This window comes from Oncorhynchus masou, chromosome 15 (genome assembly GCF_036934945.1).
Source record: "Oncorhynchus masou masou isolate Uvic2021 chromosome 15, UVic_Omas_1.1, whole genome shotgun sequence".
Taxonomy (NCBI): Eukaryota; Metazoa; Chordata; class Actinopteri; order Salmoniformes; family Salmonidae; genus Oncorhynchus; species Oncorhynchus masou.
The window spans coordinates 30406923-30425984 of NC_088226.1; the positions used below are offsets into that span (position 1 = coordinate 30406923).

The 19062-nt window shown below is 42.9% G+C and overlaps 1 protein-coding gene across 3 annotated transcripts in view; it reads right to left on the reverse strand.

The window, feature by feature from the left end:
• Positions 1–19062, reverse strand: part of LOC135556138 (discs large homolog 1-like protein) — a 219995-nt gene that overhangs the window by 73094 nt on the left and 127839 nt on the right. For 2 of the 3 annotated variants that reach the window (XM_064989076.1, XM_064989077.1), the window contains 6 exons: positions 17200–17369; positions 16509–16645; positions 10227–10371; positions 9062–9188; positions 1794–1950; positions 1542–1644 (listed from right to left, as the gene is read on the reverse strand). In XM_064989076.1, the coding sequence (XP_064845148.1) occupies positions 1542–1644; positions 1794–1950; positions 9062–9188; positions 10227–10371; positions 16509–16645; positions 17200–17369 (839 nt within the window). Of the gene's footprint in view, positions 1–1541; positions 1645–1793; positions 1951–9061; positions 9189–10226; positions 10372–16508; positions 16646–17115; positions 17124–17199; positions 17370–19062 lie in introns of those variants that run through there. The other variant, XM_064989078.1, reaches the window with a different exon arrangement.

Here is a 19062-nt window from a genome sequence, read left to right on the forward strand (position 1 = left end):
TGTGGTCCAACTCATCCCAAACCAGCTCAATAAGATTGAGGCCAGGTCATCTGATGCAGCACTCCATCACTCTCCTTCTTGGTCAAATAGCCCTTACACAGCCTGGAGGTGTGTTGGATCATTGTCCTGTTGAAAAACAAATGGTAGTTCCACTAAGCGCAAACCAGATGGGATGGCGTAATGCTGTGGTAGCTATGCTGGTTAAGTGTGCCTTGAATTCTAAATAAATCATACAGTGTCACCAGCAAAGCACCCCCACATCCCCTCCTCCATTCGTCACGTAGGGAACTATACAGAGATCATCCGTTCACCTACTTTGCATGTCACAAAGACACGGAGGTTGGAACCAAAAATCTCACATTTGGACTAATGTCCATTGCTCGTGTTTCTTGGCCCAAGCAAGTCTCTTCTTATTGGTGTCCTTTAGTAATGGTTTCTTTGCGGCAATTTGACCATGAATGTCTGATTCACGCAGTCTCCTCTGAACAATTGATGTTGAGATGTGTCTGTTACGTGAACTCTGAAGCATTTATATGGGCTGCAATTTCTGAGGCTCTAATTAACTCTAATAAACTTATCCTCTGCAGCAGAAGTAACTCTGGGTCTTCCTTTCTCGTTGCGGTCCTCATGAGAGCCAGTTTCATTATAGCACTTGATGGTTTTTGCGACTGCACTTGAAGAAATGTTCAAAGTTCTTGACATTTTCCATATTGATACTGATCTTCATGTCTTAAAGTAATGATGGACTGTCATTTCTCTTTGCTTATTTGAGCTGTTGTTGGACTTTGTCTTTTACCAAATAAGGCAATCTTCTGTATACCTCCCCTACCTTGTCACAACACAACTGATTTGCTCAAACTCATTAAGAAGGAAAGAAATTCCACAAATGAACTTTTAACAAGGCACACCTGTTAATTGAAATGCATTCCAGGTGACTACCCCATGAAGCTGGTTGAGAGGATGCCAAGAGTGTGCAACGCTGTCATTAAGGCAAAGGGTGGCTACTTCAAACAATCTCAAATATAAAATATATTTTAAATAGTTAATACTATTTTGGCTACTACATGATTCCATGTGTTATTTCATAGTTTTGACGTCTTCACTATTATTCTACAATGTAGAAAATAGTAAAAATAAAGAAAAACCCTGGAATTACACAGCCTCATGACACTGAGTGAGGTGAGTGTGTGTGTTATGGCTTTCACTCCTGCCAGGGAGGCCCACTCTCACCTCTTTCCCCAACAGGGTCCTGTTGCCATGAGGGTCCTGTTGCCATGACATCAGAGTAGATAACCCAATCAGTGTGTGTAACCTGTTTACCAGAGCTGTGACCTTTTTAACTCTGACAGTTACCATGGGGGACAGCAAACTCACATCACAGATCACACTCACATCAGGCTCCATGAGTGGGCTCTCACTCGCTTCTATTTTGTCATTCGGTCTCCCTCTTAATCAATCTGTAAATATCTCCTCTTGTCAATTTCTGTCTTAGTTTGATCTCAGGCAAAAAAATGTACTGTAAGAGTATTAGTATTTCTCACCCTCTGGCCTGTACTGGGCTACGATGTTGACCGTCTGTCCAGCGTTCTTCAGAGCAGCAGCTGCCTGCTCATGGGTTGCACTGTGGAGCTCAACCCCGTTTACCTGCACACACACAGTTTGATCAATGAACAGCAAATGACCAAGACATGTCAATGGAGATCTACAGTCAATTTAACCTCATCAATAATACTCATAAATCGCAAGAAATCAATAAGAGACTATCACGTTTCCGTGTGTGTGTGTGTTCTTACTGAGATGATGCGGTCTCCTTTCCGGAGCTCTCCACAGAGGTCAGCAGGTCCACCAGCCAGGATAAAGGAAATAAAGATTCCCTCTCCATCCTCTCCTCCTACTATGTTAAAACCCAGGCCTGTAGAGCCACGGTATAGCATCACCTTCCTGCGCTCCCTGAAACACACACACAAATATAAGGGAGAGGGGGATACCTAGTCAGTTGTACAACTGAATGCCTTCAACTGAAATGTGTCTTCTGCATTTTAACCCAACCCCTCTGAAGCAGCGTGGTGCAGGGGGCTGCCATAATCAACATCCACAGCACCCGGGGAACAGTGGGTTAACTGCCTTGCTCAGGGGCAGAATGACAGATTTTTACATTTTCAGCTCTGGGATTCGATCCAGCAACCTTTCAGTTACTGGCCCAAAGCTCTAACCACTAGACACACGCATTGTTAGAGGTTGGTACCATACAGCCACAGTGTAGTACAAGTACAACCCATTAAATCAGAACACACATACCTATGTTACATACGGTACACCCTGTTACAAACTGATACACACACAAAGTCGAAGCCCAGACCCAAAAGGTGAAGTTTAGTTACTCCAGTCCTATTTTTGGATGTAGCATTCCCTCTAGTGGTGATTGCGAACATTACACGTATGTCTGGTCTGTTACAGCCATTCTCAAAAGGCGGACCAATATCCGGACCCAGAACGTGGTCAATACGGACTGCGGGTCCCACTTTTTTGGGGGGGAACTCAGTCGGCATTCGACTCCTGGTATCATATGAACACACACAAGACATGGAAAATGTGTAGAATTTCAGGAAATTTGTTTTTAAAACGGGCAAAATTTTCCTTTCGCTCCATGGTATAATGTGTACAATTGCAGGAAATGATCTTTACAACTACCAACAAGAGGTGTGTGAACAATTTCAGTATGGGGTCACATGGGTTGCGAGGTTGGGATTTTCTAACAACACCGATACATGACAATATACATCCGGTCTATTGCCACCTAGGAAAGTTGTATGACTGGACCTTCTCAAATGAGTACCCCTGGTCCATTATTTCCTCAGAAAGGCAGCATATACATAGACAGCAGAGGACACTGCTATGCTGCGTCTTTATATTCACCATCATTACTTCACTATCCAGAGTCCATTTGACATTACGAACACTCAATGTCGTCTTAGTACGCAACTCCAGTGTATATTTGGCCTTGTGTTTTAGGCTATTGTCCTGCTGAAAGGTGAATTTGTCTCCCATTGTCTATTGGAAAGCAGACTGAACCAGGATTTCCTCTAGGATTTTGCCTGTGCCTATTCAGTTAAATTTGATCCTAAAAAACTCCCTTGCTGAAGCCAAGCATACCTTTGTATGTGGACACCTGCTCGTCAAACAACAACGTTTCTCACATCACTGAAGTAATGAGATAGAAGTCATATATTTCAACAAAACTGAAATATTTCAACAAAATGATTTTGTGCTATAGCGTCATCCCATTCATTGATTCACGATGGCAGAAACAGGAAATGTTTGTTTCCTTGCACTGTCGGCATTCAGCAGTGAAAACAAATTTAATCTGAGACATGCTCGTAGTTATCACGGGGAAAGGTCCAATGGAAACTTTATTTGTGAAAAATGTATTGAACTTAATGCAGCTAAAGAAATGATTATTATTCTTCATGAAGAAGTAAAACATTTGACCGAGCACCTTGAATGGAATAAAGATTCTTGGAGACTATTGCCATCTTGAAATGTTTCCTATCAAAACATCCAAGAGAATCATAATGGGACCTTCCTCGACGATCATACATTTCCACCATTGCACCCCTATACTAGCTTGAACCAGAAAATGGCTGTGCATTGTTCGACTCCAGGTGAGCGTGAATGGATGCGTATTGGAACCAGAAAGAAGGAGAAGAATCGTTCGAGGCGCGCCTGCCTTCTTCCCCTCTGTCCGGATTTAAGACTCTCAAATCTCTTTGAGCCCATCCCCGCTTTCTTCTGCCGGGGACTTAGATGTTCCCTCCATGGCTGTGGATACCCATCCAGCTACCTCTCCCTGTCCTAGTCAAGCAACTGCCTGGGCAAGGCCTGGACCACCGCGCCCCCCCCCCTCCCCTCCCCTCCCTCCCCTCCCCTCCCCTCCCCTCCCCTAGGCCGTGCTCTCTGGATCAGAGCTGTTGGCTGTTGCGGCCTGCACGCAGCCTGTGTCTCAGCCCTATTCTCAGGTGAGATCTGTGGCTCTGGCCTAGCAATCTGATTGGAGCCACGACAGAGGCCGGATCATTCCGGCGATTGTGTTGAGTTTGATGGTGAGTCACACATCTGTACCTGGGGCAAAGACTGTACCTGGGGCTAAGATCTGGATATCACCAGGTTGCTTCACGAAGCTGCGCGTCATAGTTAATGTGGGGTTGGATGACATTAAGTTGGCCAGATCGGAGCAGCTTAAAAATATTTGATAGACCTTGTTCACAAGATGAAAGACTTAAAGAAGTGTCCGTTCATCTCTGGCCCTCTTCCTCCACTGGGTCATAGAAGTGGCTTATTCAGTAGACTGCTAGCGCTCCATGACTGGCTGAAAGTCTGTCGATCTGCAGGCATTACTTGTATCGACAATTTTGATACCATTTGCAAACAGAAAACACTTTTCAGGGATGATGGAATTCACCCAAATCACTTTGGCGTGTGGACACTATCTAATCACTACCAGGTTAGCTCTGAGAAATGGACTCTTATGCTCTTTTACTAGCCCTGCTATGGCTAGAACGGAGGGTACCCCCATTAGCATTTGTACTCATTTGTATTGTAACGTGAAGCCGCTGCTGTCTCAGGTAACCCCTACTATTATTAAATCTCAACGCCCCCAGAAAACAGTGATAGATAAACAATATGTAGGGCAGATTGGGGTACATTTTGACAATTTAATTTCCCTTGCTAAGCAGCCTTTGGTATCAATAATAGGTTGATAGGTAATGATCCGGCTTTTATTGACACCAGGTCATTTTGAAGCCTGACAAGGTTTGAAATTCATGCACCTAAATGTTCACAGCCTTTGGACAAAAATGGGCTACATCAAGATCTGGGCTTCTCAGGCAGATCCAGATATTTAAATTTTGATCAGAAACATGGTTATCTTAGAAAATTGTGGATTCTGAGTTTACTATTGGTGGTTTTCAGGGCTGATTTCAACAACACTATACAAAAACACTATACAAAAAGTAACCTTTCTGTGTCTCTTTTAAGGGCTTTGTCCAGTCCTAAACTATTTGAATTTATAGCTTTAAGTCATCAACTAGGTTATAATTCTAAAGTAACTGTTCTGGAAGTCTACTGCCATTCCTCCACTAAGAAATGTTTGTTAACTGATTTAATAGCTTCCTTTTCTACTTCTGGGATGGGTTAGGATAGGCGGGTGGTGGTCGTAGGTGACTTTAACCTGTCCTGGGGAACCCAAGACAGACTGTTTAAAGGATTTTTGTAATAACCTAAACCTAACTCAGTTGATTACTAAACCCACACATCCAAATCTGAGGGATTATACTAAATCAACAAGAATTTACCTTATGTTTACAAATACTCCAGAGAAATGTGTGGCTCGTGGTGTTTTCTCCCTGGATATTAGTGATCACTGGCCTATTGTTTGTATTAGAGATGTTAGGACTCATAGGGCAAAACCAGGCATTATTACAAGGAGAAATTTGTACAATTTTACTGAACAAGCTTTTTTTACATGACCTCTACCATTATGATCTTAATGCTCTCTCTCCCTCTCTCTCTGCCACTCTTTCTCTGTTTTCTTTCTCACTTGGGCAAACATTCTGCCTCTCTTTCTCATTTCATTGCTCACGGCAACAGCGAGCTTGGAGAGGGAGCTAAGCAGAGTGACAAGACAATTGGCAGCACACAGCAGTGTGTGTGTGTCTGCCTGCCTGTGTGTGTGTGTGTGTGTGTGTGTGTGTGTGTGTGTGTGTGTGTGTGTGTGTGTGTGTGTGTGTGTGTGTGTGTGTGTGTGTGTGTGTGCGTGCGTGCGTGCGTGCGTGTGTGTGTGTGTAGACAATATATAAATCATATTTAGTGTCTGCCTCTGTCTGTAAGGTCCAATGGATGTGTTTGAGGCTGAGAGACAGAGAAATGGACTGCTGTGGTCCCTGCTGTGGCCTGCAATCTGTTCCTACTTATGGCAGCACTGTATGTCTCTCTGCTGTGGCAGGAGAAAGCCGCCCAAGGTGACCAGAGCTTGTCTGGCTCACCTCCCTGCCCCCCAGACGTATCTCCCTAGGAGTCACACAGCTGGTCTCCCACTAGCTTCAACACCATTCATCTTTCATAACTTTATCTGCCAATTCCAGCAGCAGACAGAGCAAGAGAGAGAGGGCAGAGAGATACAGAGAGATAGGGGAGAGAGGGAGAGGGCAGAGATAGAGACAGGGAGAGAGGGGGCATAGAGAGGGAGAGAGTTAGCAGAGACAGAGAGAGAGAGAGAGAACAAGAGTGGGAGAGTGAGGGAAAGAAGGGGTAGATAGCTGGAGACTGACAGAGAAAGGGATGGCTGGAGGAGGAGTAGTCGAAAGATGAGGAGGAGATACAGTGCCTTCAGAAAGTATTCATACCCCTTGATTGATGTTACATTTTGTTGTTCCAAATATTTTTTTTCACCCATCTACACACACAACCCCATAGCGACAATGTGAAACATGTTTTGAAACATTTTTGCTAATTTATTGAAAATGAAATACAGAAATATCTAATTTATCACACCCCTGAGTAAATACAGTTGAAGTCAGAAGTTTACATACACCTTAGCCAAATACATTTACTCAGTTTTTCACAATTCCTGGCATTTAATCCTAGTAAAAATTACCTGTCTTAGGTCAGTTAGGATCACCACTTTATTTTAATAATGTGAAATGTCAGAATAATAGTAGAGAGAATGATTTATTTCAGCTTTTATTTCTTTCATCACATTCCCAGTGGGTCAGATGTTTACATACACTCAATTAGTATTTGGTAGCATTGTTTAACTTGGGTTAAACGTTTCAAGTAACCTTCCACAAGCTTCCCACAATAAGTTGGGTGAATGTTGGGCCATCCCTCCTCACAGAGCTGAGTAACTGAGTCAGGTGTGTAGGCCTCCATGCTCGCACACGCTTTTTCAGTTCAGCCCACAAATGTTCTATAGGATTGAGGTCAGGGCTTTGTGATGGCCACTCCAATACTTTGACTTTGTTGTCCTTAAGCCATTAAGCCATTTTACTTCACAACTTTGGAAGTATGCTTGAGGTCATTGGCCATTTGGAAGACCCATTTGCAAGCTTTAACTTCCTGACTGACGTCTTGAGATGTTGCTTCAATATATCCACATAATTTGCGTTCCTCATGATGCCATCTACTTTGTGAAGTGCACCAGTCCAGAGGCGATAAAGTCTTAGACCACTGTTATTCTACCCACAAGCAAGCATACCCAACCGTGATCTGCCCAACAATGCCTCTCTACCAGACAAACTCAATTCATTTTATGCAAGCTTTGACAACATCGTGCGGGGTGTGAGGGCGGTTACCAACCCAGAGGATTGGGTGATCTTGCTCTCCGAGGCCAACGTGAAAAAGGTCTTTAATCAGGTCAACACCTGCAAGGCTGCGGAGCCCGACAATATTCCAGAGCGCATTCACATCACTGACAATCTGAAATGGTCCACTCCACACAGACAGTGTGGTGAAGAAGGTGCAACAGCGCCTCCTCAACCTCAGAGGGATGAAGAAATTTGGCTTGGCTCCTAAGACCCTCAAAAACTTTTACAATTGCAAAATTGAGAGCATCCTGTTGGGATGTATCAACGCCTGGTATGGTATTGCACTGCCCGCAACTGCACAACTCTCGAGAGGGTACCCTGACTGCACTCAAGGATATCTACAGCACCCAATGTCACAGAATGGTCAAAAAGCTCATCAACCAGCTGAGCCACGGCCTGCTCACCCCGCTATCATCCAGAAGGCGAGGTCAGTACAGCTGCATCACAGCTGGGACCGTAAGGCTGAAAAACAGCTTCTATCTCAAGGCCATCAGACTGTTAAATAGCCATCACTAGCCGGCCTCTGCCCAGTACCCTGACCTGAACTCAGTCACTGTCATTAGCTGACTATCACCCGGTTACTCAACCCAGCACCTTAGAGGCAGTGCATTTGGAAAGTATTCAGCCCCCTTCCTTTTTCCCCATTTTGTTATGTTACACCCTTTTTCTAAAATGTTAAATTATTTGTTTCCCCAAATGCAAATGTATTAAATATAAAAAACAGGTACCTTATTTACGTAAGTATTCAGTCCCTTTGCTATGAGACTCAAAATTGAGCTTGTTTCTATTGATCATCCTTGAGATGTTTTTACAACATATTTGGAGTCCACCTGTGGTAAATTCAATTGATTGGACATGATTTGGAAAGGCACACGCCTATCTATGCAAGGTCCCACAGTTGACAGTGCATTGCAGAGCAAAAACTAAGCCGTGAGACTGAAAAGATTTGGCATGGGTCCTCAGATCCTCAAAAGGTGTAGAACCTCAAAAGGTTCTACAGCTGCACCATCAAGAGCACCCTGACTGGTTGCATCACCGCCTGGTATGGCAACTGCTCGGTCTCCAACCGCAAGGCACTACAGAGGGTAGTGCGCCCGGCCCAGTACATCACTGGGGCCAAGCTTTCTGCCATCCAGGACCTGTATACCAAGCGGTGTCAGAGGAAGGTCCTTAAAATTGTCCGACTCCAGCCACCCTAGTCATAGACTGTTCGTACCGGAGCACCAAGTCTAGGTGCAAGAGGCTTCTAAAACAGCTTCTTCCCTCCCAAGCCATAAGACTCCTGAACACCTACTCAAAAGGTTATCCAGACTATTTGCATTGCCCCCCCCCTTTTACACCGCTGCTACTCTCTGTTGTTATCAACTATCCATAGTCACTTTAATAACTCTACCTTCATGTACATTCTGCATTATCTCAACTAACCTGTGCCCCCCACACATTGACTCTGTACCAAAACTCCCATGTATTTGGTCTCGCTAATGTTATTTTACTGCTGCTCTTTAATTACTTCTTACTTTTATTTCTTATTCCTATCCACATTTTTTAAACTGCATTGTTGGTTAGGGGCTCGTAAGTAAACATATCACTGTAAGGTCTACCTACACCTGTTATATTCGGCACATGTTATAAAAAACATTTGATTTGAAACCCTTTGTAAAAGTGGTCAAATGGCGTGTGTTCATTATCACACAGCTTACCTTGTGATCTCGTCGTCTCCCAATATGCTCTTGGGGATGGGTGAGTAGCGTCCGGGTGTGTCGGGGGTATGGGGCTGGCTATGGTAGTTGGACGGGCTGATATGGTTGTCCTTGTGAGGGGAATATGCTAAAGAAAAAATACACACACAACAGGCCTCAGTGTGTAGATAGTTAGACTAATGCTATGATAAACTGTAATAAAATGCTGCTTAGTGAGGGAGGAGCTAGGCTACACTAGGCTAATAACTCACTTTCTACTTGAGCCTTCCCTGGTGTAGACAGAGAGGTAGATCAGGAAACTATAAAACACATGGCTGGCAGGGGTAGGTAATCTCCTTAAATGAACACAATCTTCAATAATGGCATATGCACCAGAACAGAACTCTCAATAATGTTGTCCAGGTAAAATATGGGAGTTACAATATGGCAGTTGCCTTAGGCAACAATGCAAAACTGAAGTGAGCTACTAAAAAATAAAGGATCTTTTAATATAAGCATAGGTATATTAACTAAAAGCAATGCTTGTAGTTTCTTGAAGTGAGAAAAGTGACCAATATCTATGATAAAGGTGTTTATAGGTGACAGGTTTTAAAGAGCCTATTTGAATGTGACCTGAACAGTGATTAAACCAATGTTTTCCACCAATGTCATAATTCCTATATTGTTTTGTTTGGTCAAAGTCAAACTACAACCTCATCAGTCCAGTACTGTGAGACAGGAAGCATTGTTTTAAGTGAATAATACCAACGCTCTGCTCTGCCATCCTTGTTGGTTGATATTGCTATGTAGGCTACTATCAAACCACAACTGGTCATTGATTGATTTCAGTTCTTAGTGTGCAGTGCAGACCGGGGGACATCCATGGGAGTATATTCAGCGATAATTAAATTGGCTCACATTATACCGACTACTGTCAGCCCAATTCTGATGATCAGTAATTGGTCAAGATATAGGCCTACTCCCTCACTGTGACTACTGGATTACTACTGTAGCTATGGGGGACAGCAGCCAGCAACAGCAGCCAGCCATGTGGTTTGGTCCACACCACATGGCTCCTTTCAAATAACCTGCTGTCTGTCACAGCTGCCCTGGGATGAGTGGAAAGATTGTGATCACCATGTGTGCGTGTGTGTGTGTATGCATATATGTATGTGTGTGCTCTCACAGTTGGTGATGTCGGGCGGAGCGAAGCTGTCGTTCATGAAGACACTGGTGGGTTTCGCCACTTTCAAGTAAACCACATCGGGGGTGTTTTTCAAGGCCTCCACGGCATCCTCGTGACTCACCTCCTCAAGACAAGCGCTGTTTACCTGGAAGGAGAGAGAGGTGGTCATTTGGCTTTTCAGTTGATTTAGCATGTAGTTACATACAGTAGCTGACATAGCAGGTAAACAGGCTGGCATTTTTAACAAGGCACAACAAAACTTAATCTAAGTCCCTTAAAGAATAAAATCAAGTTGTATTTGTCACATGCACCGAATACAACAGGTATCGACTTCACAGTGAAATGCTTGCTTATATCCCCCCTGTTTGGCCCTGTCTGTGGGGTATCATCGGATGGGGCCACAGTGTCTCCTGAACCCTCCTGTCTCAGCCTCCAGTATTTATGCTGCAGTAGTTTGTGTCAGGGGGCAAGGGTCAGTTTGTTATATCTGGAGTACTTCTCCTGTCTTATCCAGTGTCCTGTGTGAATTTAAGTATGCTCTCTCTAATTCTCTCTTTCTTTCTCTCGGAGGACCTGAGCCCTAGGACCATGCCTCAGGACTACCTGGCATGATGACTCCTTACTGTCCCCAGTCCACCTGGCCGTGCTGCTGCTCCAGTTTCAACTGTTCTGCCTGCGGCTATGGAACCCTGACCTGTTCACCGGACGTGCTGCCTGTCCCAGACCTGCTGTTTTCAACTCTCGAGAGACAGCAGGAGCGGTTGAGATACTCTTAATGATCGGCTATGAAAAGCCAACTGACATTTACTCCTGAGGTGCTGACTTGCTGCACCCTCGACAACTACTGTGATTATTATTATTTGACCATGCTGGTAATTTATGAACATTTGAACATCTTGGCCATGTTCTGTTATAATCTCCACCCGGCACAGCCAGAACAGGACTGACCACCCCTCATAGCCTGGTTCCTCTCTAGGTTTCTTCCTAGGTTTTGGCCTTTCTAGGGAGTTTTTCCTAACCACCGTGCTTCTACGCCTGCATTGCTTGCTGTTTGGGGTTTTAAGCTGGGTTTCTGTACAGCACTTTGAGATATCAGCTGATGTAAGAAGGGCTATATAAATACATTTGATTTGCTTATGAGCCTCCCCCCCCAAAAATAAAAAAAATAAAAAATTGCAACACAAGAGGTAAAAAATACACACGAATGAAACTATATACAGGGAGTACCAGATACATGTGCAGGGGTACGAGGTATTAGAGACAGATATGTACATAAAGCCAGGGTAAAGTGACTGGGCATCAAAATAGGTAATAAGAGTAAAGAACAGAGTAGCAGCAGCATATGATGAGTGTTAAAGTGTGTGTGTGCATGCGCATGTGTTGTGTAGGTATGCGTGTCTGTTATGTGTGTGTGTGTATGTAGTGTACGTGAATGTGTGTGGGTTTTGTGTGAGTGTCAGTTTAGTGTGTGTAGTGTGTATGTAGTTTATACAGTTGAAGTCGGAAGTTTAGATACACTTAGGTTGGAGTCATTAAAACTTATTTTTCCACTCCACAAATGTCTTGTTAACAAACTATAGTTTGTTAGGACATCTACCTTGTGCATGACACAAGTAATTTTTCCAACAATTGTTAACATACAGACCAATTCACTTTATCACAATTCCAGCGGGTCAGAAGTGTACATACACTAAGTTGACTGTGCCTTTAAACAGCTTGGAAAATTCCAGAAAATGATGTCATGGCTTTAGAAGCTTCTGATGGGCTAATTGACATCATTTGAGTCAATTGGCGGTGTACCTGTGGATGTATTTCAAGGCCTACCTTCAAACTAAGTGCCTCACTTCTTGACATCATGGGAAAATCAAAAGAAATCAGCCAAGACCTCAAAAGAAAATGGTAGACCTCCACAAGTTTGGCTCATCCTTGGGAGCAGTTTTAAAATGCTTGAAGGTACCACGTTCATCTGTACAAACAAAAGTACGCAAGTATAAATACCATGGGACCACGCAGCCATCATACCACTCACTTTTCACACAAAAGTACATTCATCTCCAGGAGACAGACCATACTTTGGTGTGAAAAGTGCAAATCAATCCCAGAAAAACAGCAAAGGACCTTGTGAAGAAGCTGCAGGAAACCGGTACAAAAGTATCTTTATCCACAGTAAAACGAGTCCTATATCGACATAACCTGAAAGGCAGCTCAGCAAGGAAGAAGCCAGTGCTCCACAACCGCTATAAGAAAGCCAGACTACGGTTTGAAACTGCACATGGGGACAAATATCATACTTTTTGGAGAAATGTTCTCTGGTCTGCGGAAACAAAAATATAACTGTTTGGTCTTAATGACCATTGTTATGTTTGGAGGAAAAAGGGGGAGGCTTGCAAGCCAAAGAACACCATCCCAACCGTGAAGCACGGGGGTGGCAGCATCATTGTTGTGGGGGTGCTTTGCTACAGGAGGGACTGGTGCACTACACAAAATAGACAGCGTCATGACGGAGGAAAAGTATGTGGAAATATTGAAGCAACATCTCAAGACATCAGTTAAAGGTTGGTCACAAATGGGTCATCCAAATGGACAATGACCCCAAGCATACTTCCAAAGTTGTGTCAAAATGGCTTAAGGACAACAAAGTCAAGGTATTGGAGTGGCAATCAAAAAGCCCTGACCTCAATCCTATAGAAAATGTGTGTGCAGAACTGGAAAAGTGTGTGCGAGCAAGGAGGCTTACAAACCTGACCAGCTCTGTCAGGAGGAATGGGCCAAAATTCACTCAACTTATTGTGTGAAGCTTGTGGGAGGCTACCCGAAACATTTGACCCAAGTTAAACAATTTAATGGCAATGCTACCAAATACTAATTGAGTGTATGTAAACTTCTGACCCACTGGGAATGTGATGAAATAAATAAAAACTGAAATAAATCATTCTCTCTACTATTATTCTGAAATTTCACATTCTTAAAATGAAGTGGTGATCCTAACTGACCTAAGACAAGGATTTTTTACTGGGATTAAATGTCAGGAATTGTGAAAAATTGAGATTAAATGTCATTGGCTAAGGTTTATGTAAACTTCTGACTTCAACTGTATTTACTCCGGGGTGTGATAAATTAGATATTTCTGTATTTAATTTTCAATAAATTTTCAACTGTGTATACACTGAGTGTAGAAAACATTAGGAACACCTTCAAATATTGAGTTGCACCACTTTTTTCCACTCAGACCAGCCTCAATTCATTGGGCCATGGACTCTACAAGATGTCAAAATCGTTCCACAGGGATGCTGGCCCATGTTGACTCCAAAGCTACTCATAGTTCTGTCAAGTTGGATGGATGTCCGTTGGGTGGTGGACCATTCTTCATACACGGTAAACTGTTGAACATGAAAAACCAAGCAGTGTTGCAGTGCTTCACAGACTCAAACCGGTGCACCTGAAACATATCCATTTCAAAGGCACTTAAATCTTTTGTCTTGCCTATTCAGCCTTTGAATGGCACACACGCACAGGATACCTACACCACCCGATGTCACAGGAAGGCCATAAAGATCATCAAGGACAACAACCACCCGAGCCATTGCTTGTTCACCCCGCTATCATCCAGAAGGCGAGGTCAGTACAGGTGTATCAAAGCAGGGACCGAGAGACTGAAAAACAGCTTCTACTTCAAGGCCATCAGACTGTTAAACAGCCACCACTAACACTGAGTGGCTGCTGCCATACATGTAAAAAATGTATCACTAGCCACTTTAAACAATGGCACTTAATATAATGTTTACATACCCTACATTACTCATGTCATATGTATATACTGTACTCTATACCACCTACTGCATCTTGCCTATGCCGTTCTGTACCATCACTCATTCATATATCTTTATGTACATATTCTTTATCCCTTTTCACTTGTGTGTGTAAGGTAGCTGTTGTGAAATTGTTAGGTTAGATTACTCGTTGGTTATTACTGCGTTGTCGGAACTAGAAGCACAAGCATTTCGCTACACTCACATTAACATCTGCTAACCATCTGTATGTGACAAATAAAATGTGATTTGATTTGAGATAGGGTCAATGCAGATAGTCTGTGTAACCATTTAATTAACTATTTATCATTTACATTTACATTTACATTTAAGTCATTTAGCAGACGCTCTTATCCAGAGCGACTTACAAATTGATCAGTCTTATGGCTTGGGGGTAGAAGTTGTCTTGAAGCCTGTTGGTCCTAGAGCCGATGCTCCGATACCGTTTGCCGGACGGTAGCAGAAGGGTGACTTATTTGGGTCTTTCAGCTTATATAGAGGTGATGTACTGGGCTGTCCAGACCACCCTCTGTAGCGGTTTTCGATCGAGGGCAGTGCATTTGCCATATCAAGCGGTGGTCCAGAAGGTCAACATGTTCTCGATGGTGCAGTTGTAGAACTTTTTGTGGATCCGAGTGCCCATGCCAAGTCTCTTCAGTCTCCTGGGGTGGAAGAGGACCTATTGTGACCTCTTCACAACTGTGCGGTAGTGTGTGGACCATATTAAGTCCTTAGCGATGTGGACCCCAAGGAACTTGAAGCTACTGACCCGCTCCACTACAGCCCTTGGTCTTACTAACATCTGACCTCCTCCCTTTATGCTGTCTCATCGCCTTTGGTGATCAAGCCTACCGCCACTGTGTTGGAGTTGTGCGTGGCCACGCAGTCGTGGGTGAACAGGAAGTACAGGAAGGGTCTAAACACACACACCTGAGGGGCCCCTGTGTTGCGTCCCAGGATAAGCCGTACCATCAAACAGAACCTGGTAGGGTGGGGGCTAGCAGAGTTGGGAGAGATGATGAGATATGCACTTCAAATTGGCTACTATTGATCAGTATCAGCCTACCTAAGTCTGTTTAGATATGCGGCAATATTGACACATGGGCGGAACCAAGTGTCAACAGGGGGCAAGGATGGTAGAGCAGGTTAGGAAACACTGCAGGTTAGGAAAGACGTTGTGGCCTATGAGATAACGAACTACTTAATTTAAAAAATATATAATAGATACAGTGCCTTGCCAAAGTATTCGGCCCCCTTGAACTTTGCGACCTTTTGCCACATTTCAGGCTTCAAACATAAAGATATAAAACTGTATTTTTTTGTGAAGAATCAACAACAAGTGGGACACAATCATGAAGTGGAATGACAATTATTGGATATTTCAAGGGGGGCGAATACTTTCGCAAGGCACTGTAAATATAGTAAATGGGTAGAAGCGTTCCCAACTTCCTTGTCGGACACGATTATGGTAGCTAACAAATTAGGTCAAGATATTAACCCTAGAGTTGGTTTACTAAAGCTAGGAATCAGATATTGGCTGGATTGGAATCAAGCATCTTCTGGTGGTCAACTCTCAATAAAACTGTATATTGGATAAATTATACGTACTATAACCATTAGCGTTTCATCTATTATAATAGAGATGCAATAAAAGTTTTATCAGCTGCAACTAGTTTGATGGAATGGCAGAATAGAATAACATTGGATATGCTAATGGCTGAGAAGGGAGGGGTGTGTGTGATATTCGGATCGGAATGTTGTACTTTTATCCCCGATAACACAGCTCCAGACGGATCAGTGGCTCAGGCCCTGGCTGGTTTAACTTGTTGAGGATAGGGGGCAGTATGTTCACTTTGGATGAATTGCGTGCCCATAGTGAACTGCATCCTACTCTGTCCTAGATTGCTAATATATGCATATATTAGCAATCTAACCATGTAATGAGTAGGTGTCTCCAAACTTTTGACTGCTACTGTATGTAGCCTAATGAGAATCGCTATACATATCGTATCGGGCACCTAAGTATTGTGAGAATATCATATAGTGAGTTCACTGGGAATTCCCAGCCCTAGAATCAACGTGGAAAACTGATTGGATTTGCAAAAAGTAATCAATGTAAAGGAATTTTGAAAATGTCTGTTTTTCACTCAACTTTATAAAAAATAATAATATCATATGTCATTTAGCAGACCCTTTTATCCAAAGCGACTTAGTCATGTGTGCATTTTACGTATTTGTTTTACGTATTGGTGGAATCAAACCCACTATCCTGTCGTTGCAACTGAGCTACAGAGGACCACAACTTTAAATCTAAATCCAATGACATGGTTAATTTTTTGTTGTTGATTTCAGGTTGAATTCACGTTAGTTGACAACTCAATTAAATATAAATCAAAACTAGACATTGAACTGACGTCTGTGCCCAGTGGGTACTGTCTTTCAGTAAGGAGAAGATGAGGTTACAGGGCCTTACAGCCAATAGTTTGTCTCCTGTTTGCAACCTCCCGTCTTTGTGTGCAGCCCCTCCCTCAATGATCTTGGTGAGATAGATGCTGTTGTCGCCTGGAATGTGCTGGTTCCATACTCCACCCGCAATACTGAACCCTAGCCCTGGAGACAGAAGTAGGGAGGAAAAGAGTAAGAGAGAAAAAGGGAAAAGACAAGGGTAGAGAGAGGGAGAGAGAGAAGGGGCGTGAGGGGAGTGTATTACAACAATAAAACCATATTGGAACTATATTAGTCCTCTCAGGGTGTCATTCAGAGGGTATCACTAGGAGCACAGAGAGTCAACATCAAGCATCATAAAAGTATCCATCAGTTAAACACATTTTAAGGTAGACTTATGTATAGGAAGTCACCCTGCGATGTATGGTGATATCATATCACTGTGTCTAGCTTTAATCTCCCTTACCTTTAGGACCTTTTAATTCCTTTGAGGTCTATGGTTTCTAAACTTTTGGTCCTTTTAATTACTTTGAGCTCTATGGTATTCTAAACTTTAGGACCTTTGACTAGTTTGAGCACCATGGTTTACTTACCTTCAGGACCTTTGACAAGTTTGAGCTCCGTGGTTTTCTTACCTTTAGGACCTTTGGCAAGTTTGAGCTCCATGGTTTTCTTACCTTCAGGACCTTTGACAAGATTGAGCTCCATGGTTTTCTTACCTTTAGGACCTTTGACTAGTTTGAGCTCCATGATCTTCTCTGAGAGGACTTTTCTCCTGCGGACGTAGAGCCTGACGATGCAGCCAGCCACTTTTAGGGCCTCCACGGCCTTACTGTGGGTCACATCCCTCACGTCTGCCTCGTTTACTCTCATTATGCAGTCATTCACTCTGCAGGAAGTGTCAAACACACCAGTCATTAACTTTGCAGCCAGAAGAGTCAGATACAGGGGTGAAAGTAAGGCGGTATGGTCCTGTACAGCATCACGGTAAAATAAATAGTGGGGTTATGCTGTACCGGTAAAGCATATCACAATAATGAAAACAAAATGTTAAGAAAACTGTAGGCTATTACAACATTATTTATTATTACCATATGGCAGAAGCATTAATATGAGTGAATGGACTTGAAAACAGGTGGTCGACCTAGAGTATATCCTATGCTCCAAAATGCGATGTGGTTAGACGAGAACACTGAAATTTGCTAAGGCAGAAATGCATGCGGACAGCAGTGGAGGCATTAATTCTGGCCTAATGACAATCACCAAATATCATTTCACTTTTTGGTGTTTTGGGCAACAGATGTCTCTTTCCATTAACAACTATTTGGAGGCTGGAAATATGTTGCAAGTGGATGAATGCATTCTGGTAGCCTAGTAAAGGAGCCAATTTGAAGTGATTGTTTGACAGTCATGACTGATTGTATTTATGCCACAATACAAGTTGACACATCTTTATGACTAGGCCCACAGAAATGCTATTGAATTAATATGGATTCTAAATATAATTACATGATTAGGCCCCACGGGCTGTCTGCACATCGGGCAGGATTAGGCAGTCCAAGGAGGCATTTCCGAGCTAAACTGACCAAGACCTCCAACAACACATAACACCGCATATTATTCTGCCCAAAAACAATGATAACTTCTCTCACTCAGTGGCATGAGGACTATTTACAGTAGGTGAGTGTTGATGCCGCCCCATTATAAGCAGAGCCCACTTTGCCAAAGGCAGGGGTGCAAAATATTTATCTTATCCATGCCCAGCGTGCCATTGGAGAGACTCAGCGCTGAGGCGCTCCACCACACTCTATCAAATGAATTGAACAAAATTATATAGCCTACGGTAGAAAGAGTAGTAGCCTATGTGGTATTTCTGAAGCCCATAGACTGGAGACCAAATGTATTACAATTTCATGAGACACTTATTCAATCATTAACTTATTATTGAGGAGAGAGTGTGCAGGAGAAGACATCAGCTTTTGAGTTGCTGAGGCATAATCAAACAGACGTGGACAGCAAATGGTTCTGAAAGTAATTCATTTCAACAACTGTCTTTATTTTAATTCGACTTCACTAGCAACAAGATGCCTTTGTTGAAGCCTACTCTTTCCTACAAAAATAAGAGGTTGGTTTACCTGTTTGATGGACACAATTAAGCAATGCATAGATTTTGACGGTATAGCCAAATCCTCCAATACTTTCGCCATGCACTCCTTAAATACCTCGGTGACTGGGAAGGGCTTGGTGTGTTCATTTAAAAACAGGGCTCAAATTGAGTGAAGGTATGCCATACCTTTTGTTAAAGAAAAGGGCAAAAAGGATACTTATTGCTCGCTTTATATTTAGAAATACATAAAAAGTATCCAGATAAAGCGTTCAATTCAAATCAAAATCAAATGAAATTGTATTTGTCACATGCGCCAACAACAACAGGTGTGTAGACCTTACCGTGAAATGCTTACTTACAAGCCCTTAACCAACAATGCAGTTCAAATAGAGTTAAGAAAATACTTTATTATTATTTATTTTTACATTTTTTTCACCTTAATTTTACCAGCTAGGCCAGTTGAGAACAAGTTCTC